Consider the following 25860-nt stretch of genomic DNA (forward strand, 5'->3'; position numbering starts at 1 on the left):
ATGGATTTTTCCGATCAGAAGACACGCTACTTTGTGAGCGAGCAAGGCCTTGATGATAGAATCGAAGGCGATGTGTTGAGAAAGATCGAACCAACAACATATGTGACACTCGGACTCGGTGGCAGAACATACTTTCAGTTTGCAGGGGAGAGTCAGAGGGATGAGTGTCTTGGCAACCTAGATTATTGCTTTCAAGGTAAATAGAGATATTGTGTAACATAAAACACACTGCAACATAAAACATAACATTGTGTAACATAAAACACATCAAACATACTGCCGCTGCTAATTTCCACCAATGGTATACTCTGCACGCTTCGTCCATGTCGTAGGAGCTCATTTGCCGATTAACACTGCCCGATTGATCATAGGTCCATAGTGTGTTCAGCTATAGAACGATTGAAGCTCTAATCCAGCCACCCAATCAAACTTCCCTCTAATAAATAGCCAGGTTGTCAAGTTCACCTACGCAGTCAGATAGGACAAGCACCTGCTATGATATGCTAGGTTAATAATTGGTAATGCTTAAGCTGTTTGCTTTTCAAAAGTTTTATTTGTATTGTGAAGTCACTGTCTAGTCTGACTTAAAATCCGGCTAGTTTTATTGAACATATTCTTTTGCCTAAAATGTTTAAATTGGAAGTTGCGATCTCATTTTATAGAAGGAAATTCAAATGTTAGTCTCAAAACTTTGTGGTAATTCGAATACAATTAATAACAACTCTTCAAGTTCAAAAGCCATGTTGACATTTGCATGTCAAACATGTAGGCTTCTGGAAGGCTCTTCTTCGTTACAATGATACCGGTAGATGTAATATGTAGCCATACAATGATACCGGTAGATGTAATATGTAGCCATACAATGATACCGGTAGACGTAATATGTAGCCATACAATAATACCGGTAGATGTAATATGTAGCCATACAATGATACCGGTAGACGTAATATGTAGCCAAACAATGATACAGGTAGACGTAATATGTAGCCATACAATGATACCGGTAGACGTAATATGTAGCCATACAATGATACCGGTAGACGTAATATGTAGCCATACAATGATACCGGTAGATGTAATATGTAGCCATACAATGATACCGGTAGACGTAATATGTAGCCATACAATGATACCGGTAGATGTAATATGTAGCCATACAATGATACCGGTAGATGTAATGTGTAGCCATACAATGATACCGGTAGATGTAATATGTAGCCATACAATGATACCGGTAGACGTAATATGTAGCCATACAATGATACCGGTAGATGTAATATGTAGCCATACAATGATACCGGTAGATGTAATATGTAGCCATACAATGATACAGATAGATGTAATATGTAGCCATACAATGATACCGGTAGATGTAATATGTAGCCATACAATGATACCGGTAGATGTAATATGTAGCCATACAATGATACCGGTAGATGTAATATGTAGCCATACAATGATACCGGTAGATGTAATATGTAGCCATACAATGATACCGGTAGACGTAATATGTAGCCATACAATGATACCGGTAGATGTAATATGTAGCCATACAATGATACCGGTAGATGTAATATGTAGCCATACAATGATACCGGTAGATGTAATATGTAGCCATACAATGATACCGGTAGATGTAATATGTAGCCATACAATAATACCGGTAGACGTAATATGTAGCCATACAATGATACCGGTAGACGTAATATGTAGCCATACAATGATACAGGTAGTTGTATTATGTAGCCATACAATGATACCGGTAGATGTAATATGTAGCCATACAATAATACCGGTAGATGTAATATGTAGCCATACAATGATACCGGTAGATGTAATATGTAGCCATACAATGATACCGGTAGATGTAATATGTAGCCATACAATGATACCGGTAGATGTAATATGTAGCCATACAATGATACCGGTAGATGTAATATGTAGCCATACAATGATACCGGTAGATGTAATATGTAGCCATACAATGATACCGGTAGATGTAATATGTAGCCATACAATGATACCGGTAGATGTAATATGTAGCCATACAATGATACCGGTAGATGTAATATGTAGCCATACAATGATACCGGTAGATGTAATATGTAGCCATACAATGATACCGGTAGATGTAATATGTAGCCATACAATGATACCGGTAGATGTAATATGTAGCCATACAATGATACCGGTAGATGTAATATGTAGCCATACAATGATACCGGTAGATGTAATATGTAGCCATACAATGATACCGGTAGATGTAATATGTAGCCATACAATAATACCGGTAGACGTAATATGTAGCCATACAATGATACCGGTAGACGTAATATGTAGCCATACAATAATACAGGTAGTTGTATTATGTAGCCATACAATGATACCGGTAGATGTAATATGTAGCCATACAATAATACCGGTAGATGTAATATGTAGCCATACAATGATACCGGTAGATGTAATATGTAGCCATACAATGATACCGGTAGATGTAATATGTCGCCATACAATGATACCGGTAGATGTAATATGTAGCCATACAATGATACCGGTAGATGTATTATGTAGCCATACAATGATACCGGTAGATGTAATATGTAGCCATACAATGATACCGGTAGATGTAATATGTAGCCATACAATGATACCGGTAGATGTAATATGTATCAAAGGTAGTTTGGTCTTTCATCATGTTTTAACATTTTTTTACTATTCAGTACGGTTTAAAGTTATTCTAGAAGTTGGTCAGGCTTCCTCCTTTGTGTTGTTGATTATTTGTGGAAGAATTCATAGATGACCTGATTAGATGATGAGCGTAGATCATAAAATTTAGTGAAACCTCTTTTTACTATTTTTAAAATGCTGGTAATTTTATGTTTGTTTGTAGTAACTTTATTTTTAAAATAGAACAAGTACGGTAGATGCTTTTTAATTATTTTGTATATACTATTTTATATATTTCAAGTGAAACAAGTAGTTTTGCATTAGTTTTTTGTATTGATAAGACTGAGTAAAGATTATGGAATCTGATTGCTAGTGTTTTTATTACCTCGGTGCAGTCTTTTGTAGGTGTCTAGTCCTTTGTGAGTCTTTAGTCTATTGTAAAAAATGGTCCAGAACCGCAATATGTACGTACACATTGTACATACGCATCATACATCATCAAAGTTTATTGCAATATTAAAGTTTCATTATTAAAAGTGAAACCACCGGTAAAAAGTAAAACAAAAATGCAAAGAGAATAAAAGTATTTAGATCAAATTAATTTAAACTATATTTAGTGTAAGTTAAGTTATATATTTCCTATACCTATATATTGCTGTGCCTACACTTCTCTTCACATGTCTTTATGATGAATAATAAAAAACCTCTTTACTGATTATTATCATATTAATTTAGTTTTTACATATAATGTAGTTTTTACATCTAATTGTTGACATAGTATTACATACTGCATTTGCTTTACTGATTTATGTAGTTGCTTGAAGTAGCTATCATTGTTTGTGGACCTTGGAACGAATTAAACAAACTACAATGTGTTCTGGTAAGAATGTTTGCTTCAACATACAATGGTTTCAGCATACGGAGTAAATATCAGAATAGATTAATTGCCGATGTCCAAATTTCACTGCTTATTTGAAAAACATTTTTCTCCGCAACAAGATTATCGCCAATAAAGTAATATAAAAAGCTTATTATTTCACGTCTATGGCTAGTAAATTACAAAATTGGTAAATAAAAATGGTTTTCTTATTGCATCTTTTTAAGGGAATTGTTTCACATAGTAAATGCAATAGGGGACGGTGAGAAATACAAGTGTAAGGCTACTCTGTAGTTAATTACTAGAGTACTAAGATGCTGTAGCTACAGACAGCCAACCCAGCCGTGTCTGCACTGAGCACTCCTATTCTCTTATAGCCTTCTAGGTAATGGGCAGCCAGCTGACTCTCCTTATATTCAGTTTTACAAGTCTTCCGACAGCGCCTAATGGCCTCTTACAGACTCCCGTACTGTGTAATATACGCTGCTCATTGCGCTGCCATGAACAAGCCATATGCAGACTATTAACGCAGTTAGTAAATGATTTGATGAGGGTATCTGCTTGAGAATGAATTGAGTAGCAGGCGGCGCACTCTTGAATATTGCTTGTTAGGTTAGGTGAGGAGATAAGGAAAAAGATAGCTTTTCGTATATGACTTTCTAAACACTTCACAAGTTCATGTCACAAGCTGTATTTTAACTTGTGCCATAGACATAGCTAGTCCAAGCTAATTAACTCTATCAAGTCTCATCAAATCCTAGAAAGAAATTGAGGGTGAGTAGACAACTACTATGATGAAGCCAAACTAAATGGTAAATAGTGCAACAAGGATAAACTCATTCTACTAACAGAAACTGATATTTAGCATGTTTACCTTGTGTTTGAAAACCCCTCGGCTCAAACCAGTCGGTTTAAAAGCTGTGGAGCACTGTCTAAAATACGCTTAGTTCTGTATTGCTACTGCGACAAGGTGTTCACTCAGCCACTGAATTACGACAATTCTAATTTGCACACTCTGATTTTCCAAATGTATTTGAACAATGATGATGTTTGTTGTAATTATAGCACCATATAAATATTATGATATAGACATAATTGGTTAACTTTTTATACATATACTTTTGTAATTGAGTTGTACACAGCGTACAACTTGGCAATTGTAGTTATCTACTCGATCTAATTCAGACTTACGTAAAAACAAGCTCTAATCACCTTATTATGCTTCACAATGTCCGAAGTAAAGGTTTTAAGAGAATAGCTGTCTGTGATCAAATTACAAAAAAAAAGATGTTTTTCTAAGAATCACTCAAAAACCTCAAGTGATTGAATAGCAGCAGGCGCCAAGTTATGACATTATTCTTTATCTTTCTAAACTCTTTCATGTTCTCCATTCTTTTCCATATTCTGCTATGAGCTATTTTCTTTATACTTTATAGGGTACACGCTGTCATTTTGGCTTGTTATTCTCGATGATGATCTACAAATGAGAGACTCGACCTTGGTAGACAATGGAGGCTCCAGCTCGCATGGAATCTGGATATATTGGAAAAATAATGCTCTCCATACAAGACTCCGACACCCTGATAATGGTAGAACCTGGGAGGTATGGCATGATATAGCTGCTCGCTGATATAGCTGCTCTATATCAGCAGTTATATCATAGCTTTTCTATGATATACATGTAACTGCTCGCTTGGATATAGCTTGTTATGATATAGCTTCTCTATGATATAGCTTCTTTATGATATAGCTTCTTTATGATATAGTTGCCTAATAATACAGCTGTTCTCTCATATAGCTACTCACTGATATACCCTAGGACACTTATGTATTCGCGTCATCTAACTTTCGCATTTTTGCGGTGTCATCCTCTCGCGAAAATTTCATGAGGGAAACTAAACTATCATAACGAACGAGCGAAAACGCGAAGTTACATAGCTTTGTTCATGTATATACACAATAAAATCGTCACATTAGAAATGCAGGCAATTTTCGTCTGTGGTTAGACTCAATGGGAAATTTCTGGTAAACTCGTTAAAGCTAATACACCGACTGAGCAGCATGGCAAAGCAAATTAAGATTATATCAGTTTAGTCACCGAATTTGTAACTGATGAGGATGAAAGTCTGGTAGGTGAAGTCATAAAATTGAAGAATAATTATTGTAGTGATGAATTTTATTACCAACCAAAAACAATATCAACCCTCATCAGGTTCAACCACATTATCTCTTTCACTGCCAACCATGCAGGGGCGGATCTACTGTGGTGCATATGGTGCAAATGCACCACCATAAATATGGCAAAAAATTAAAAAAAAAAGATTTAAAATCCATCAAGAATTGAGTAAATTACAATTCATTTCACTCAGAACTTGCTTTGGGAGGAAATTAACAAAAACGGCCTAGTAGAGCTTGTTATAACCAACCAGTTTTAATAACATTGACCTGAATTTGTTTTGCTTATAAACAAATGAGAGTGGTCCCAATAAACATCCTCAATTGAGCCACAACTTTTTCGAAAGAAGTACTACAAACAATTTTAAAAGCAAAATGTCTCAAAAGAAAGGTCAAGAACGAACATTGGATCATTTCTTTCGACAACAAAACAACAATTAAAAAAGTATGCCCTAATATGTCTGTTTTATAATAGCATCGTTATGTAGCTAATACTACGAAAAAATTTTTATGGTAGCTTGCAGAAATGATGGCTAATTTCTGCACAACCAAACCAAATGGCTGTTGAGGTTTTGTGATTGATTTTGTCTTGATTTTATTTTATTGCACAAATGTTTGTTAACTTTCTGTTTACATGTACTCTTGATATACATAGTATAAGGAACATTATAAAACACCAATTTAATTAATCATATCTAATGTCAATTTTTACCTCTAAACTTGTTGTTTGCTGCAAATAAATGATTACACTTTTTTGGGCTCAAACACACCTCTCCTTCATTCTAAGATGCCTAAATTTCAAAGGGGGTCGTCTCGCGCACCCCCTCCCACTCTAGATATATTACACAAATTTTGCACCACACACTTTTTTTCTGAGATCCACCCCTGCCATGTACAAATTCGCTATTGGCCTAGTGCCAGCCATTTTACCGATATTGCTTTCTGATATGTATACAGTATTTTTTCAAGTTCAATCTCTATCTAGAACTTTTTTGTTACATATTTTATTTTGCCAACATTTTAACCAATATTGCTATGCAAAAATTCAATGTACATTGTATTTCTACTTGTGCACGATGATAAAGCTATGTGAAGCTACGATCGATCCAAAGCTTAAATGATCCTCCACAATGTTCCTTACTCTTACAAAACTATTACTTTCACCACTTTCAGAGACAGTGCTGCTACTTCAATTATCTGTATAATCACGAAAATCTAAATCTTAATTGGCTATAATGTCATCAACAACTAATTACCTGTTTTATGACTCGCGCGGTAGTTAATGAACTCACAAAAAATGTTCGTTTTTAGATTAGAAATTCTCAAACAAAAGTTTAAAATTGCTTCGTTGTTTTAGGCTGATTTTATAGAGAAATCTTCGGACAACACAGTCAATTTCATAAAACCGTGGGTTATGCGGTCAACGAATAATAAAATCAGGTTACCACGCAACTGCTGAGAAAGTCCAAAAATGCGTTTACGGCAGTGGCCCCTAGAAAACGCATAAATGCGTTTATGGCAGCGAAAGGGTTATACAGTTTTGGTTGTAAAGTTGGTTGTTACCTATTTATTTTCTTCTTCTTGGGATTCGAGTGTGAAAGTCACGACAGGAGGGACCTAGACATCATTGATAATCCAAGAAACAAATGGCAGCAAGTGATCAAATTGAATTATCGATCTCACCCACACATTTCAACCTGCGGTTTACAAATACGAACTAGTCCCAAATTGAATTTTTTTATTAGCGAACTGGACCTGAGGAATGTACTCTGTTTTTTCCACTGCATTTATTTTCACATCACTATATTTTCGCACTCATCAGAGCCGCGAAATTAAGTTGCAGCAAAATTTTACTCTGTGTGCTACTCACGAAACTAAATACTAGCGAAATAAAAGTGTCCTAGTGTAGCTGCTTTCTGATACAGCTGCTTTATGGAAAACATATAGTTACCTTAAAGGTTGACTTGCAACAAAATTCACATTACAGTTATTTGGTATCAAAAGATTCACGATGTCTTACTCTGTTGTGTAGTAGGTGCAAAAGATGTGGAAAGGTGATTACAAGCTCTTAAAAGCTCAAAAACGAAAAGCCGCCGTAGATTGGAATCTCTTTATTTCGATGACGTAACCATGAAATTTAGTTATCGTTTTGTCACGTATGTTCTCACGTGAATTGAAAGGCCAATAAAAAGCTCAATATAAAACTTATCGTAGTACTAGTTTATGACAAACACTTCGAGTTTTACCGAAGACCCCGTATCAAATATAGATGCTCGCTACTTTACAGTTTTGTTTCGGCATTATTCAATCGTCAAATCGTAATCTGATCATGTGACCCAATACTTCGCAAATAATTTTTACAGCACTTTTCGATTATCACAAGTGACCAACAGGATCGTCATAATTATCAGACAATGAAATGTACTCCTTCGAGCTAAGGTTAAAAAGTTTACCGATTTTTTACGGTAAGTTATAAGATATCAGTGCTAAAAGTGACAGCATTACAATGACGATAAAACAGACGCGTAAGAACAATAGGCATAGTTTTATTGAATGCGTGAAGCATATTTGTGAAAATATTTCGATGAATAAGATTGCAAGAAAGTATGAACAGAAACCCTCTCTCACAACTACCTCACATTTGAGCCGTTTTGGAAAGGGAATCCAAACTACGGTGGTTTCATGTGGCTGCTATTTTCTGTTCGTTTTTTAGCTTTTAAGAGCTTGTAATCACCCTTTCACATATTTTGCACCTACAACACAACAGAGTAAGACATGGTGAATCTTTTCATATCAAATAACGGTAATGTGAATTTTGTTGCAAGTCAACCTTTAACATATAGTTGCCTTAACATATAGTTGCCTTAATATATGGTTGCCTTAACATATAGTTGCCTTAACATATAGTTGCCTTAACATATAGTTGCCTTAACATATAGCCGATCTAAAATATCGCTTTTCTATGATATAGCCGCTCCATGATATAGCCATCCTATAACATAGAGCTCTACTACCTATATGGTACAGTTACTCTATGATATAAGTTACTCTATGATATAAGTTACTCCATGATATAGCTTTCCTATGGTATAGTCACTGTGATGTAACTGGCTTCATGATTCGCATGATTAATGGCAGCAGGCATATTACTCAACTCAACAACTTTTCTTGATTAAAAAACTTTTGAGAAATATTTGTCTTATAAATTGGATATTTTGCTATAAATCATTTAAATAGTAAATTGTTGACTATATAATCCATTTGCATCCATCAAAGTTTCAAAGTTATATTGTCTTTTTGTACTTTCTATGGTAAAGTGGTCTAGTACAAAATAGTCTAGTGCAAAGGTCAAGGTACTGCTAGTTTTATTTTCTGTCCATTACTAGCATGCAAAAATAACTGTAAATAGTATTATATTATGTGATCCGATATTGATATTGTATCACATAACAGAATGCAAGTTATAGTTAATATTGCTGGTGTAATTGGCAGAAAATGAAGCCGCTCTAACCTTGACCTTTGTACTCACAATTAGCTCATAGTTTGTTGATGCAGTCAGATTGTCATGGGCAGATAAATACTTATACCCTAGATTAGACTTCTCTTACTGCATATGACTTATGATGCTGTATTTCTATGTTTATAGAACATAGCCTATGAACTGTACCCTGCCCGAGTGTATCTCCAGACAGTGGCGGGAGAGGCACAGTTCATCAACTACTGGTACCATTATGCCTTCTCCTGGTCACAGAGCGCTGGTCTACAGGTCTATCTCAATGGAGTGTCTGTAGGCACAACAACCGTGTATTCCAGCTCAGGTACCTTGTAACTATGTGCACAAATGAGAAAGTCTTCGTTCGTGGCGACTTAGACATGGTTATTTTGGCTAATCTAGTACACATGTATAATAAGTAACTATTTGTTATTTTCTCAGAATAAGGTAGAAGTCTCAGAATAAGGTAGAAGCTGTTGACCAGTGCAAACAGCTGTATATCCATAAAAAAGTGAAATCTATTTGTGTGGTATTAATCCTATAACTTATACGTAACTCACTCAGCCCTAGTAGTAGATAACTACTAGATAAGATATTCAGTTGTGAGTAGTTGTCTGCCCTGAGAATTCTGCAGGACTCAGGTTAAAGTTCGAGACGCAACTCAATCATTTTAATAAGAAAGCGTATACTTACCTCTGCTGCATTTGTGTGCGCCAATGTTGAAGTCTTTGTGCAAACTATCTGAGTTTCAGTCTGGTTAGTATTACATCCTTAGCACTGACTTCATTATCATATCTCAGGACAATTCCTTTATTAGGCAACAAAATGGAAAGTCTAGGTTTTTGTCTATGAAAATTTAGAAAATTGAAAATAAAAAATTGAAAATTGGAAATGAAAGTTTCTTTAGTTTGTTTGAAAATCTGACATATCTAGTAACACCGATACTGTTTTATCGGTGACGACTCACCATGCCTCTTCTGTAACAGTTGTATTCCCATACAGACTGCAGTAATTCCTCATTTTTCGTGGTTATTCAGAACCGGTGCCCCACGCGAAAACCAAAAACCTGTGACATAAAAACTAATAAATTCCCTTTTTTATTAATCGTAAGTATTTTCTTCCTTTCCTTAGATTCATAAAACAATTTTAAAGGTTGAAGGCGTGTAAGAGGCACGATGAAGGGTATTACAAGCCTTTTGCACATTTACATTTTATAAAATATAACAAGAAAAGCTGCGACCCGTGGCAACTACTATCACAATTGTGCTCATCGAGGAATCTCATCAGCGAGGCAGCGAGTGATTACTGTAGCTCATCCAGGCTAGTAACAGTGCTTACTAGCTGCCAACCCTCTTTGTTTGCAGACTTTGCTGTGGGAGTCAGGAGCAGCTTTACATTTGGCTCAAGAGATAACTCGGGTAACACCATTGGTGTGGCTGACATCAGCTTCTCATCACAGCGAATGTCACAGGAGCAGATCATTGGTCGCAGTATGTACCTCGCTTGCGTGTCATATGTACACTCGACAGCAGATTCTAATCCTTATAATTGAGTGTAGAGTTGAAATTCATAAATTTTTTAGATTCTGTCTTCATGAGTTGAGTATTGTGGTTATCCTGCCTACGCTTTTAGTTTTGTCAGAAGAGAGAAGCGTAGTCAAACCACATTGGTAAATAGTTGTCTTTGAGTCTTTGAAACTAGATGAGTCAGATTTAATCTCTGTAGGTGGTCTGAAGCATTACTACTTCACCATGAACCGTCTCAATGGAAATCGTTTGGTAGTGTGGCCAAGTGACCTGGTGGCCACCTTCAATCCTTGGGGCCTTCAAGCACAAGTAAGTCTTTTGTTTTACTTACATCTGTGTTTTGTGATTTGGCTACTTGAGCTGTGGTCATAGCAGATAATGTCCGATTTTCTCACAAATCTTTTGGAAATCAGGCTTAGGTGATGAGTGTTCGTAATATAACCTGGGAATAATATGTCTCTTTCAGAGGTAGACTTTTCACAAGAAAGTTTGTCCTTGATAATGGCTATAGCCAGTCAAATACGCAAGACTGATGATTTTAAATTTTTAAACATATATCATTCTTTTGTGTCTCTATAATATTGTACAAACCTTTAATGTTTCATTGAAGATTGTCAACGTGTTAACCGTTTCAGCTCTGATGTTGAAATAGCTAAAATTACATTGTAACACTAGTCGTCGGTCTTGTTAGAGATAATAAATAACACGGGTTTGCATTTACAGCTGGTACCGGGTGTGGTTGATATGGCTCTAAGGCTCGGCATGGATGCTGTCACCAGAACAGAATATTATATTGATGCCGGAGACTGTAGCAACACATGCTTTGGACAGGTACGACTCTCATTGTAGTTTGATGGTTTCCATAGTTACTGTCGCTCATGACAGCCTTGCTGTTAGGACAGTTATGAACATGTCTCTAGTAATTCAACACATAGCGCTTGAATACAACATATATTTTTCTGTTATAGACCAATGACTGCAGTTTCTACATCTCCTTCTGGGTGAGATTTGACGAGATCCGCAACGGCATAACAGTGCTGGATACAGGCAACACGGGGCTCACCATTATGATCTCTCAGCAGAACTTGGTGGCGCTGGTTTACTCTGATAGCACTGATTATGTGAGTAGAGTACTTGTAGTGTGTATTTCAGCAGTAGTGGTAGTGATATAGGGTAGGTATCTTCTATAATAGTAGTAGGTGATATAGAGAAGTAGGAACCATCTATAGTGGTAGGTGATATAGAGGAGTAGGGGACCATTGATAGTGGTAGGTGATATAGAGGAGTAGGGACCATCTATAGTGGTAGGTGATATAGAGGAGTAGGTAGGCCTATTTTCTATACTGGTAGGTGATATAGAGGAGTGGGGACCATCTATAGCAGTAGGTGGTATAGAGGGGTAGGGACCATCTATAGTATTAGGTGATTTAGAGGGTTAGGGACCATCTACAGTGGTAAGTGATATAGAGGGGTCGGGACCATCTACAGTGGTAGGTGATATAGACGAGTAGATACCATAGTGGTAAACGATATAAAGAGTTAGGTAGGTAATACAGAATTATGGAGACCTAAAATACAACTCAAATTAAACAGAACTTATTTCTACTGTACTGTGTTTGAGAAACAACTTTGTACAATATATACCTCACATAAACTCAAATATGAATAGGTAAAATCACTTACTGTTGCTTGGGTGACAGATATCTTCCACCTATCTACATTTGTACTTGCCTGTTTTAAAGCATTAGTTTTAATCTTGACAACATTTTACTTTGATCCATTTATGTTTTAGCCATTTATGTTTTAGCCATTTATGTTTTAGTCATTTATGTTTTAGCCGAATACAGTAACCTTCAGAGGCCTTCAAGCAAATCGATGGTATTTTGTTGAGGTGGACGGCAGCCCGCAATTTGTCAATCTTTGGATTAATAGCCAGATAGTGAACTCGGTTGATTATAAGTAAGTGGGCAATACTCTAGTTGATTATAAGTAAGTGGGCAATACTCTAGTTGATTATAAGTAAGTAGGCAATACTCTAGTTGATTATAAGTAAGTAGGCAATACTCTAGTTGATTATAAGTAAGTAGGCAATACTCTAGTTGATTATAAGTAAGTAGGCAATACTCTAGTTGATTATAAGTAAGTAGGCAATACTCTAGTTGATTATAAGTAAGTAGGCAGTACTCTAGTTGATTATAAGTAAGTGGGCAATACTCTAGTTGATTATAAGTAAGTGGGAAATATTCTAGTTGATTATAAGTAAGTGGGCAGTACTCTAGTTTATTATAAGTAAGTAGGCAATATTTTAGTTGATTATAAGTAAGTGGGCAATAACCTAGTTGATTATAAGTAAGTAGGCAATACTCTAGTTGATTATAAGTAAGTGGGCAATACTCTAGTTGATTATAAGTAAGTAGGCAGTACTCTAGTTGATTATAAGTAAGTAGGCAATACTCTAGTTGATTATAAGTAAGTGGGCAATACTCTAGTTGATTATAAGTAAATAGGCAATACTCTAGTTGATTATAAGTAAGTAGGCAATACTCTAGTTGATTATAAGTAAGTAGGCAATACTCTAGTTGATTATAAGTAAGTAGGCAATACTCTAGTTGATTATAAGTAAGTAGGCAATACTCTAGTTGATTATAAGTAAGTGGGCAATACTCTAGTTGATTATAAGTAAGTAGGCAATACTCTAGTTGATTATAAGTAAGTGGGCAATACTCTAGTTGATTATAAGTAAGTAGGCAATACTCTAGTTGATTATAAGTAAGTGGGCAATACTCTAGTTGATTATAAGTAAGTGGGAAATATTCTAGTTGATTATAAGTAAGTGGGCAGTACTCTAGTTTATTATAAGTAAGTAGGCAATATTTTAGTTGATTATAAGTAAGTGGGCAATAACCTAGTTGATTATAAGTAAGTAGGCAATACTCTAGTTGATTATAAGTAAGTGGGCAATACTCTAGTTGATTATAAGTAAGTAGGCAGTACTCTAGTTGATTATAAGTAAGTAGGCAATACTCTAGTTGATTATAAGTAAGTGGGCAATACTCTAGTTGATTATAAGTAAATAGGCAATACTCTAGTTGATTATAAGTAAGTAGGCAATACTCTAGTTGATTATAAGTAAGTAGGCAATACTCTAGTTGATTATAAGTAAGTGGGCAGTACTCTAGTTGATTATAAGTAAGTGGGCAGTACTCTAGTTGATTATAAGTAAGTGGGCAATACTCTAGTTGATTATAAGTAAGTAGGCAGTACTCTAGTTGATTATAAGTAAGTGGGCAATACTCTAGTTGATTATAAGTAAGTAGGCAATACTCTAGTTGATTATAAGTAAGTAGGCAATACTCTAGTTGATTATAAGTAAGTAGGCAATACTCTAGTTGATTATAAGTAAGTAGGCAGTACTCTAGTTGATTATAAGTAAGTGGGCAATACTCTAGTTGATTATAAGTAAGTAGGCAATACTCTAGTTGATTATAAGTAAGTAGGCAATACTCTAGTTGATTATAAGTAAGTAGGCAATACTCTAGTTGATTATAAGTAAGTGGGCAATACTCTAGTTGATTATAAGTAAGTAGGCAGTACTCTAGTTTATTATAAGTAAGTAGGCAATACTCTAGTTGATTATAAGTAAGTGGGCAATACTCTAGTTGATTATAAGTAAGTGGGAAATATTCTAGTTGATTATAAGTAAGTGGGCAGTACTCTAGTTTATTATAAGTAAGTAGGCAATATTTTAGTTGATTATAAGTAAGTGGGCAATAACCTAGTTGATTATAAGTAAGTAGGCAATACTCTAGTTGATTATAAGTAAGTGGGCAATACTCTAGTTTATTATAAGTAAGTAGGCAATACTCTAGTTGATTATAAGTAAGTGGGCAATACTCTAGTTGATTATAAGTAAGTAGGCAGTACTCTAGTTGATTATAAGTAAGTAGGCAATACTCTAGTTGATTATAAGTAAGTGGGCAGTACTCTAGTTGATTATAAGTAAGTGGGCAATACTCTAGTTGATTATAAGTAAGTAGGCAGTACTCTAGTTGATTATAAGTAAGTGGGCAATACTCTAGTTGATTATAAGTAAGTAGGCAATACTCTAGTTGATTATAAGTAAGTGGGCAATACTCTAGTTGATTATAAGTAAGTAGGCAGTACTCTAGTTGATTATAAGTAAGTAGGCAATACTCTAGTTGATTATAAGTAAGTGGGCAGTACTCTAGTTGATTATAAGTAAGTAGGCAATACTCTAGTTGATTATAAGTAAGTGGGCAATACTCTAGTTGATTATAAGTAAGTGGGCAATACTCTAGTTGATTATAAGTAAGTAGGCAGTACTCTAGTTGATTATAAGTAAGTAGGCAGTACTCTAGTTTATTATAAGTAAGTAGGCAATACTCTAGTTGATTATAAGTAAGTGGGCAATACTCTAGTTGATTATAAGTAAGTGGGCAATATTCTAGTTGATTATAAGTAAGTGGGCAATACTCTAGTTGATTATAAGTAAATAGGCAGTACTCTAGTTGATTATAAGTAAGTAGGCAATACTCTAGTTGATTATAAGTAAGTGGGCAATACTCTAGTTGATTATAAGTAAGTGGGCAATACTCTAGTTGATTATAAGTAAATAGGCAGTACTCTAGTTGATTATAAGTAAGTAGGCAATACTCTAGTTGATTATAAGTAAGTGGGCAATACTCTAGTTGATTATAAGTAAGTAGGCAGTACTCTAGTTTATTATAAGTAAGTAGGCAATAACCTAGTTGATTATAAGTAAGTGGGCAATACTCTAGTTGATTATAAGTAAGTAGGCAATACTCTAGTTGATTATAAGTAAGTGGGCAGTACTCTAGAAGATTATAAGTAAGTAGGCAGTACTCTAGTTTATTATAAGTAAGTAGGCAATACTCTAGTTGATTATAAGTAAGTAGGCAATAACCTAGTTGATTATAAGTAAGTGGGCAATACTCTAGTTGATTATAAGTAAGTAGGCAATACTCTAGTTGATTATAAGTAAGTGGGCAGTACTCTAGTTGATTATAAGTAAGTAGGCAGTACTCTAGTTTATTATAAGTAAGTAGGCAATACTCTAGTTGATTATAAGTAAGTGGGCAATAACCTAGTTGATTATAAGTAAGTAGGCAATACTCTAGTTGATTATAAGTAAGTGGGCAATACTCTAGTTGGTTATAAGATCTCAGAATTCCCTATTCAATACGAAAAGTTTCAACTAGTTTGTGAAACACTAAATTAATTATTTTAGACATACAGTTCACCTTTGAGTTCTATAATTGTATTCGCTTGATAATCACTGATCAATATAATTAGAGATCAAAGAAATGTCTCGGGCTATAGGTTAGGTTTATTAAGTTTTGTTTCGGAGAAGTTTAATCAAATACTTTGTGCTTTTCATGCAGCAACCTATTGTATTCTTACTGCTGCCGCTTTTACAACAAGACCAGCTAGTTATTTTTTGCTGTTTATAGTCCGATACGGATGCCACATCAAGGAAGGGACCACAAACTGTTGATCGGCAAGAAAAACGAAGATTTGTTCAACTCATACAAGTCTGCAGGCATGTTTACCATAGACCAACTTGACATGCTTCAGGGAGGCAGAGAATTCCTTCGCTCTATTGGACATATTCAAAGAGGTAATACCTTGAGGAAATTGAACATTCCGTAATTAGCGATAGGAATATTCTAGAAATCTGAACATTGTAAATGCCAATGGCTTATTTAACCTAGCGGCTACGCGGAGCTCTTAATTGTATACTTGCCAGCTGTTTTCTCTACTCGCACGCTAATGCAATTATTGAGCTATGGCGCAACAACGCTGGGTCTATCTCTGTACCATCGCAATGAAACTCGTGCTAGATATTTATTGTTCAACGGCATCTGCTGATGTTTAATGTCAGTTGAATGTATGAATCAACGGCTGCTTTCCTTCCTAAATGACTCCATGCGGATGCGTTACCTGACGCTACCTGACGTCTGCTGGTGGTTACAAGTGATTCATCCACTAATTGCATGATGGGCAAATTAATTCTCTGATATCACTTTTATTTTGTATTTATTGTTTTAGGAATTCCGCCGCACATTTTCTATCCTATGGATAAAATGCGAAGTAACGGCTACATTGACTACTTCTATCGTAATGTACAACACAGCCCGAATGCAACAGCTCCTTTCAATAGTTTTGTTCTGGGAAAAGATATGCTTGCTTTATCACTGAACACAGACGCATTTGAGATTGTTCAGGGCAGGAGAAATGAAGAGTGCTTTAATAACATCGGTAAGAAATAAAGTTGCTATTTAATATCTCTGAACACGTAGTTACGAACCTGTTTGTCTACTATATATTGTTGTTTACCAATCAACTAATCACAAGAAAAACTTGGCAGCATAGTTTATTCGTGTTGTGGTTTCATTGCAGAAAAATGTGTGCATGGTATCCTGATCAGAGGCTGGTTCAAGGTCGATAACCTTGGTCAAGGTGCTGAATTCTTGACCTCTGGCTTCAATGGCATTGATATGGCATTCAGGAACGGCCAGCTGGAGGTGTCGGCAAACACTCTTGCCAATAAATGGACAGTAAATGTACCAAACTTTGAGTTCGGAGAATGGATGTTTCTGGAAGTTTCATTCCACCCAAAGTATGGGCTGGCTGTCTACAGAGATGAGGTGAATTTACAGAAGTTGTCTTCTCTTAGGAATGTTATATAAGCATTACAATGAGCTTCTGTTCCTTATACATGTAAAACTCCATACCTACTGCGTGTTGGTGTAAAAAAGCCATACCTCATGTGTCCAGTGAATATGACTATCGCATACGTAGTTGGTAACAGTCTCTCAGCATTGCAGGGCTCATAGTGCTTGTCTATGGTTGATAACTGCTTTGTATCAAATACATTTCAACTAATTTCTGCTAATGGTATTCTATCATCTTATAGCGTTTCTGTATGAGAAACTGTGACTGCATTAGATTTCTACTGCTAAACTGTCTGTATTGGGTTTGTAGTAATGGCTAAATTAAAAAGCTTTTAAATTAGTATATTTTACTTGCTTATTTTACTATCAGAAAGCAACAAGTAACTCGCTTTCTTGATATATGGTTTACGGCGTAAAATATTGTAAAAATTCCTAAAAAATTCTTTTCTAGTTTTTGAACCAATGAAAATTATTTAAACTAGTAGGCCTACCCTGGCAGCTAGGTTTACTGTGAGAGATTGTCAGGTGTGTTGATAAAGCATAGAGAATAACTATGTGCACAATTATACCAAAATGTTGCATGGTCGTCAATTGGGGCTGGTTGTAGAGTGTCAGTCTACAAAGGGAAAAGTTTAAAGTTCGAATCCTGTTAAAATCAATTTTGTTCCAACCTCTTAGCATGGATTCGGATGGACAAACAGACATTGGCTCTTATTATAGTAATAACTAGTACCCTGACAGTCAGGTGTACTGTGAGAGATCATCAGGTGTGCTGGTAAAGCATAGAGAATAAGTATGTGTGCAACTATTCTAATGCGCTGGAAGGTGGACGATTAATGCAAGTTTATGAGCGCTGGGTTGCTAAGTCGGATGTTGCGAGTTCATATCTCATTTAATGTAATTATTTTCCCAACCTTCAAACATGGCTACGGATGGACACGACTTTTATTATAGTAAAAAATATGTGTACTGGGAAAATCATTTTAGAATTCGAACAAATCATCGATTGATTACTGAGGTCGGGCGCTAGTTGATTTTTTAATTCATTGCTGTCAGCAGAAATTACTGTCAGTAGTTAGAAATCTGACAAGTATAGACCACTTTTGATTCATCACCTATTTTTCACGGTAAAGACAGCATTTCCGGTATTCCTGGTACCAATATAATACTTGTAGACAAAGATGATAGATACGGTGACCAGCAACAGATATGACCCCGTCAGGACCGCTCCTCAGTCTCCCGATACATTCCGGGTTGGCCCAGCATTCTCAGGTGGAGAGCAAGCGGTGGTTCTTGTAGATAATTTGGAGATCTGGTATGGTGATCGGGACTACGTCTGCAGCATACCTGAAGTAACCTGCACCTCTGGAAACCGCTATACCACCTACATAATCGGTCAGCTGCTTCCTGCATATACTGTATAACTTTGTACGTGTTTGAGCAATTTTTGGTGGTGATGAAATTTTCTAGAAGCTTAGCAAAACAGGGAAAGTTGATGCTGATGCTTATTGCATGTAAATTTTTAAATTGCAAGCGTGTAGGCCTATATATGACTGTGGTAGAGTTATTCATACAACTCTCATACTAGCAGTGTAGGTCTATATATAGCTGTGGTAGAGTTATTCATACAACTCTCACACAAATATAAAGAGAAAAAAGTTGGCTTAAGCTGAATTTGCATTTACAATAAGTAGGTTGTTATATTATTGTTTAAAAATTTATAATAATCTATTAGAATACTTTAGACCTTAACTATTATGGCTATTAATGGCAAAAGTGTCTGGTCATTATACAGCTGCTAAAGAAAGTACCGGATTTAAATTGCCCTACAGTATGCAAATATAACTTACATATACATTCCGTGGTTTTGATGACTCACTGGTAGAGCTTGTCGACCGACTAATCTCATCGAATAGCTATCTGTCAGTTATCTGTCAGTTATCTGTCAGTTATCTGTCAGATATCTGTCAGTTATCTGTCAGATATCTGTCAGATATCTGTCAGCTATCTGTCAGTGTATTTGTTGGAGTCATCACTATGTCTCTCATAGGCTCGATACACCCCTCTGAATTCTTAGTTCTAATTCTCAAGTTTTTCAACTCATGCTATTGCGTTGCCATGTATCGCTCCAGGGTAGGTACTGAAACTCATGGTTTGTATTTGTCACAGATTTCGATGCTTGGCAAGGTGCTGCTAATGGACAGCTCCAGCATGAACTGTTGCGCATTCCTGCCAGAGGTCAGCTGGTCACTGGCCTCTATGACCAGGCTTTGGATGTCAGAGGGGGGTCTGGGGACAAAGCCGAAGTGACAAGCATTCTACCCAACACTCCTGTTAATGATGAATGCCTTGGTAAATAAATCTATTTAAAGGGAATCCTGATATTGATGCATGCATAAGCACACATTTAGAAATAGACTTTTATTAGTTTTAACTGTTAAACCTGGATGACCTTACATTAACTTTTTAAAGTCTATGAAACCACTCCCTGATTTCTACTGAATTACATGCTCACAGAAGGGAATCCAAGCTACCAAAACTTTTTTACTTTATTATAATCCTAGAACATTTTGCCCCAAAGTGAGAGATTATTTATCACCAGCTACAGTCTGCAAAAAGTGATGTAAGAGCGGAGAACTAGAAGTGACCAATCCAACAAGACAATCATGCAATTATGCATTTTCATTGGTCAAATGTTCAGATTACATAGGTTCATAGGTCAATCTGATAATTATGCATTTTTGATGGCCAAACCTACTGATTATGTATTTTGATTGGTCAAAGCTACTTGTTGCACGTGTTCATTGGTCTAATCTAACTCTTGCTAACAAGATATTAACCGTGTTAGTGTTGACTTTGTTAACACTTCAATAATCTGCTGTTTATTTCTGGTGATAAGAAGGATCTTGCAAGGCAAAAATGCAAGATAGACAGACTTCTCTTTTTCTAGCTGAGCTTTTTGTGATTTTATTTATAATATTTATGGTTTCCGAACTTCATTAAGGCAACCAATCATGAACACTTTGCCGATGCTAGTCAGCAGAGATATAGCAGAGACTTTGTCTTGACTAGTGTGTGCTTATTTAATATGTAAATTTAACACTACCAGGTAACTTGACTCTTTGCCCTGATGGAGTCTCTATATCCTTCTTTGTAAAACCTAAGACTGGATTTCTGGATAGAAGTAGCAATGGACCTATATACTTACTCTCTACAGGTATGTACTGCTTAAAAGTGTAACGTTCTCTGTCTATGCAGCTATCCTTGCACACATTAAAAATAGTCTATTTTTGTTGTGTCTGTGCTCTTATGTATTACCTACTGGTGGTACTTTATAGAAAATGCTGGTGATAAGCTTATATGGGTGTCCTAGTTTATGCACAGGCTTGGATTCACTTTTTGGCTCAAATATTTTTAGGTGTCGATGGAATCGATGTCTATGTAAAAGATCGTAAGCTTTATGCTGAAGCTAGAAACGGAGATCAGCGGTGGAATGTTGAAACAATGCCAAACTTTCTCCTTGAAGAGTTCTGGAATAAAATAATTGTGATGTGGTCTCCCATAAAGGGCCTCGTGCTAGCGAGAGACGAGGACTTGTATATCGTTGATGAGGATAGATCAGGAAGCTACACAGCAGACGAAGTAAGACGAATCTAATGTTGTTTCGCCATTTACTCTTCAGTTACATCTGCTAAAATTACACCATATGGTCATCATGTTCATATTAGTTTATACCAACATCACTCCATCTTAGCTCATTCCATTTATCATCATCCGTTTTTAACACTGTTAATGGTTCCTATGTTAAATATATGAAATATTCTCTGCGACGATCTTTTTAAAATCGGCATCTTTCAAAATGTTGAAAACTGACTTGAACCGCTGCAATACGTAATTTAGACACACCGGCAGACTTACTGTGAACTTTTAGCGATCAGAGTATGTTGAATTTTAAACCTACGAGTCGGAAGCTTTTGTCCAAAACATCCTTTTGCGTCCGATAGTTGGTTAGCGAGCTGGCTCTACCTCTGCAGTCTTTAATAGTGTGCGGCATCCTCTGCGTTACTAATATTTCTCTGAATATCTTTGCTGTCTGCCTCGAATCTTTTGCCTGTATATGCTCATTCATCACTAGTATGACTCCATTAATAATATAGATGATTCGAAAATTTTTATAAGATAATATCTGGTATTATAAGACTATGGTATAAGACTATATCATACCAATATAGGACTATGTCATACCGGTATAAAACTATATCATACCGATATAAGACTATATCATACTGTTATAAGACTATATCATACCGATATAAGACTATGTCATACCGATATAAGACTATGTCATACCGATATAACACTATGTCATACCGTTATAAGACTCTGTCATACCGTTATAAGACTATATTATACCGATATAAGACTATATCATACCGGTATAAGACTACATCATACCGTTATAAGACTATATCATACCGATATAAGACCATATCATACTGATAAAAGACTACATCATACTGGTATATGCCTGTATAATTGTATTTAGGTGGATCCACCCATTGACAGCAGGTTCTTGATAGGCCGGTCTGGTGTAAAGCAAGACTCCTATGATGAGGGTTTGATAGCCGCCTTTGATGAAATGATCATCAAATATGTGTATGAGATACCAAGTGAGTACCTCACCTTTTGGCATTTTGTTGACAATTGTCTTCTCTCGTTTACATATTCAGTGTTCTGACTGTTAGTTATGTATATATAACTTATTTTATTGGCATTAGTAATGATCAAAAAAATGATGTTTTTTGTTGAATGCCAAAACCAAAATGAGTAGACAGAAATCGTGAACTACTTAGTGAGTTGAACAAAAGTGTTTGCTATTTGTAAGCAAAAACAGGTATTATTATAAAATATTAAACCATAACTGTCACGAACAACTTTTATCGTTGTTACTATGTAAATCAGACACGCTAATTCCGATTTTGTACTTAAAATAAAGATTAGTCCACTAACCTTCAAAGTCATTTAGGCTTTTTTAAAGCGTTTCAATATCCGTTTCGAAAACAACACAATCGGCATTACAAGCTCCGCCCATAAATATGTGACGAAACCTAGCTTTTTCAGGAACGGAAGTTAGGAATGTTTAGTCCGATTTAGAATAATAGAGATGGGTGTCTTAAAACCCATTATTATCTAAATCCAGCCTGTAAAATAATTTCAGATTTTTATGAAAGGTATATAAACTATTTAAAATTGCTCGTAGCTTGTTACATGACGTTTGAATGGGCTGAACGCCGAGAAAAATGAGCTCAAAAAGCGCGGTTTTATCACAAGCTAGCGTTGTTATCGCGCTTTTTTAAATATGCAATGTTAAATAGCTCATCTACCTTTCAGAAAAGACTGGTATTAGTTTTAAGGCTGAATTTAAGTATTAATGGATTTTAAAACACCCATATCTATTATTCTAAATCGGTCTAAACATCCCTGCGTAACTTCTGTTCCTAAAAAGCTAGGTTACGTCACGTATTTATGGGCGGAGCTTGTTATGCCGATCGCGTTGTTTTCAAGACCGATATTAAAACGCTTTAAAAAAGCCTTCATTACTCTGAAAGTTAGTGGACTAATCTTTATTTTGAGTAAAAAATCGGAGTCAGCGTGTCTGATTTACCTAGTAAATACGATAAAAGTTGTTCGTGACAGTTATGGTTTAACAATTATGTGAATACTTCATATCATAGGAATTGCTAAGTAGCAATACATTGCATAAAACTTGCAGTTCTGTTGTAAAGAGTGTTTTGTTTTGAGAATCTTGAAGAGTGAGGACTCTTATGATTTGTGTAGTATAGAGCATTGTTAATTATCTTACAGCTCGCATCACACATGACAGTTTCTCCTTTGAAAGGGTTAATTCCCGAAACCGATACTTGGTGGAGCATCCAAAGTTTCCTGTCTATCTGAGAAATGGTGTACAAGTTGAAGAAGGATTTGTAGGAAATACTTCTTCACTCGGTGGTATGCAATAACCTCTCTTATACTATAATAGGCAGCGTTAGTTATCTAGGCACATTCTGTAGTATTCTCAGTAGTGACGCTGTATCATATCGACTGATCCGGAGTCCGATATGCCCCAAGGTATTTAGCTATGATGCTAGGGAGTGTGAGCTAGGTATTGAATTGAACACATCATTCAACCATCTAGTAGCTGTTTTACATATTTTGTGTGATACGCACATTTTATGCCATAACTCATCTCAGGGGATAGTCACTGCTGGTTTTCAGCTATCGTACACTTCTTGGTTTCATAGCCGTATGGTACAAATATGCATTCTGTATCCACTTGTCTGATGAATGATTCGTACCATCGATTAACAAAAACGTGATGAGAGAATCATAGATGTGACATGAAATGTCTTATAGGTGCGAACCAATACGTAGACTTAGGACCTCACTGGGATTCATGCATAGACAACCTCGAGTTATGCCGATCAACGGGTGTCACTCTATCCTTCCGACTCAACTTGAAGCAGGACTCGGACACAACTGGACAGATGTTGCTCTCTGGCAATGCCTATGATGTCAGAGTTGTGTATTTCAATCAGCAGCCAAGGTAATCTCATATACTGCTTCCCTCTAGGCTGTCTCTGCATATACTGTTCCCCTCTTGGCTGTCTCTGCGTATAATGATGTTTCAAATCATACATGGATAGTGGAACATTTATGTGGAAGAATGACAAAAAACAGAATGTCAACAACAGTGTTATAATACTTGAAGCCTCTCTGTTTAGAAGATACATTTCATCATGTTAAGTCTGTTCTACATGTAAGTTGTACAAATGCATAGGATCAATTAATTTGGAAATAAAGACCTACATAGACCTTCATATATACACGTAAGTACATCGTGTCTCATACTTTGACCTCTATATATACATAGACCTCCATATATACACAGACCTCCATATGTACACAGACCTCCATATATACACAGACCTCCAGATATACACAGACCTCCATATATACACAGACCTCCATATATACATAGATCTCTATATATGCATCGATCTCTATATATACATAGACTTCTATATATACATAGACCTCTATATATACATAGACCTCTATATATACATAGACCTCCATTTATACATAGACCTCCATATATACATAGATCTCTATATGTACTTAGACTTCAATGTATACATAGACCTCTATATATACATAGACCTCCATATATACGTAGACCTCCATATATGCACAGACCTCTATATATATATATATATATATATATATATATATATATATATATATATATATATATATATAGACCTCTATATATACATAGACCTCTATATATACAAGTAAGTACATCAATGTTGCGAGTCCTTAAGAGACTAAGTTTTTAATAGAAAGCATCACTTATTTTCTGCTTGGCTGTTTAGACTGCAGGTAAAACTCAGGAACTCTGAAAAAGAATGGTCGATGACGTCTGCCAGTATACCGTCTGATGAATGGATTAACGTTGATGTCACTTGGACCGAAGATGGAGGTGCACAACTCTATGTCAACAACTTGCTAAACGGTGCTGACGAAGGCACCCGAATACAGCAGGAAGTATGCGTTTAATCCTCATTTTTCCATATCCAGATTTGTGCAGACGTAGAATGACCCACTGTTTTTTTGTGTTACGAAGATTTTTAGAGCATTATACGCTTGCTTCGCTTTATGTGTGCTTTGTTGCTTTTAACCGTATTCTGTCGTATGCTGCCTCCTTGAGTCCTAGACTTTGTTATAGATCGTCTAAGTTTATTTTTTAATAGATAGTCTAGATTCATGTCTTGATGCATTTTATTGCATGTGTCGAAAGTTGTAGAGATTTAATAAAACGCTTTATATGCACCTTTTATTAAATGACAGAGACGAAAGAAGAGACAGGTGGTCACCACGGACAGCGTAAGACCCTCTACACCACTTTATTTCTTCCAAATCTTACTTCATCACTTCATATAATATTGCTGTTCAATGCAGGCTAGTTAGATCACAAGGGGCGGAAACGGTATCACAGCTGTGAAGACTGTTGTGCAACTAGCGTTAGAGTGCATGTGCCCTTCTCTAGTTCCTCGCGCAGATGATTTTGCAACTTCCCGCTTGTTTCTGCGCTCTACAAGTCTATAGATGTTTTTATATCCAAGGCTGCCTATTTGCAATGATTCAACTCACTGAAATCATCTGTGACAGGGGTAGATATGCACCAGCCCTTCTCTGTCGTGAACCCGCTATGAATGCACCTCAGTCTTTTTGTTTAACTCGTAATTAACAGCAAATTCGTGATGTTCCGGAATAATATATCTTGTCTTTTTAAAAATGATCTTCCCTGCCTTGTATCGACTTGCGTCTTCTGCTTTGTGTTTG

General features: G+C 35.9%; 1 protein-coding gene across 1 annotated transcript in view; it reads left to right on the forward strand.

Moving 5' to 3' along the window:
• The window catches only part of LOC137390794 (uncharacterized), a 34184-nt gene continuing 8324 nt past the window's right edge, over positions 1-25860 (forward strand). Inside the window, exons 1-19 of the mRNA XM_068077111.1 lie at positions 1-196; positions 4981-5147; positions 9366-9537; positions 10577-10702; positions 10938-11047; positions 11462-11569; positions 11707-11859; positions 12576-12697; positions 16231-16397; positions 16829-17038; positions 17180-17427; positions 18630-18849; positions 19624-19806; positions 20564-20671; positions 20873-21096; positions 22001-22124; positions 23320-23463; positions 23869-24058; positions 24891-25062. Of these exons, the coding sequence (XP_067933212.1) occupies positions 1-196; positions 4981-5147; positions 9366-9537; positions 10577-10702; positions 10938-11047; positions 11462-11569; positions 11707-11859; positions 12576-12697; positions 16231-16397; positions 16829-17038; positions 17180-17427; positions 18630-18849; positions 19624-19806; positions 20564-20671; positions 20873-21096; positions 22001-22124; positions 23320-23463; positions 23869-24058; positions 24891-25062 (3144 nt within the window). The remainder of the gene's footprint in view (positions 197-4980; positions 5148-9365; positions 9538-10576; positions 10703-10937; positions 11048-11461; positions 11570-11706; positions 11860-12575; positions 12698-16230; positions 16398-16828; positions 17039-17179; positions 17428-18629; positions 18850-19623; positions 19807-20563; positions 20672-20872; positions 21097-22000; positions 22125-23319; positions 23464-23868; positions 24059-24890; positions 25063-25860) is intronic.

This window comes from Watersipora subatra, chromosome 3 (genome assembly GCF_963576615.1).
Source record: "Watersipora subatra chromosome 3, tzWatSuba1.1, whole genome shotgun sequence".
In the NCBI taxonomy this organism is placed as follows: Eukaryota; Metazoa; Bryozoa; class Gymnolaemata; order Cheilostomatida; family Watersiporidae; genus Watersipora; species Watersipora subatra.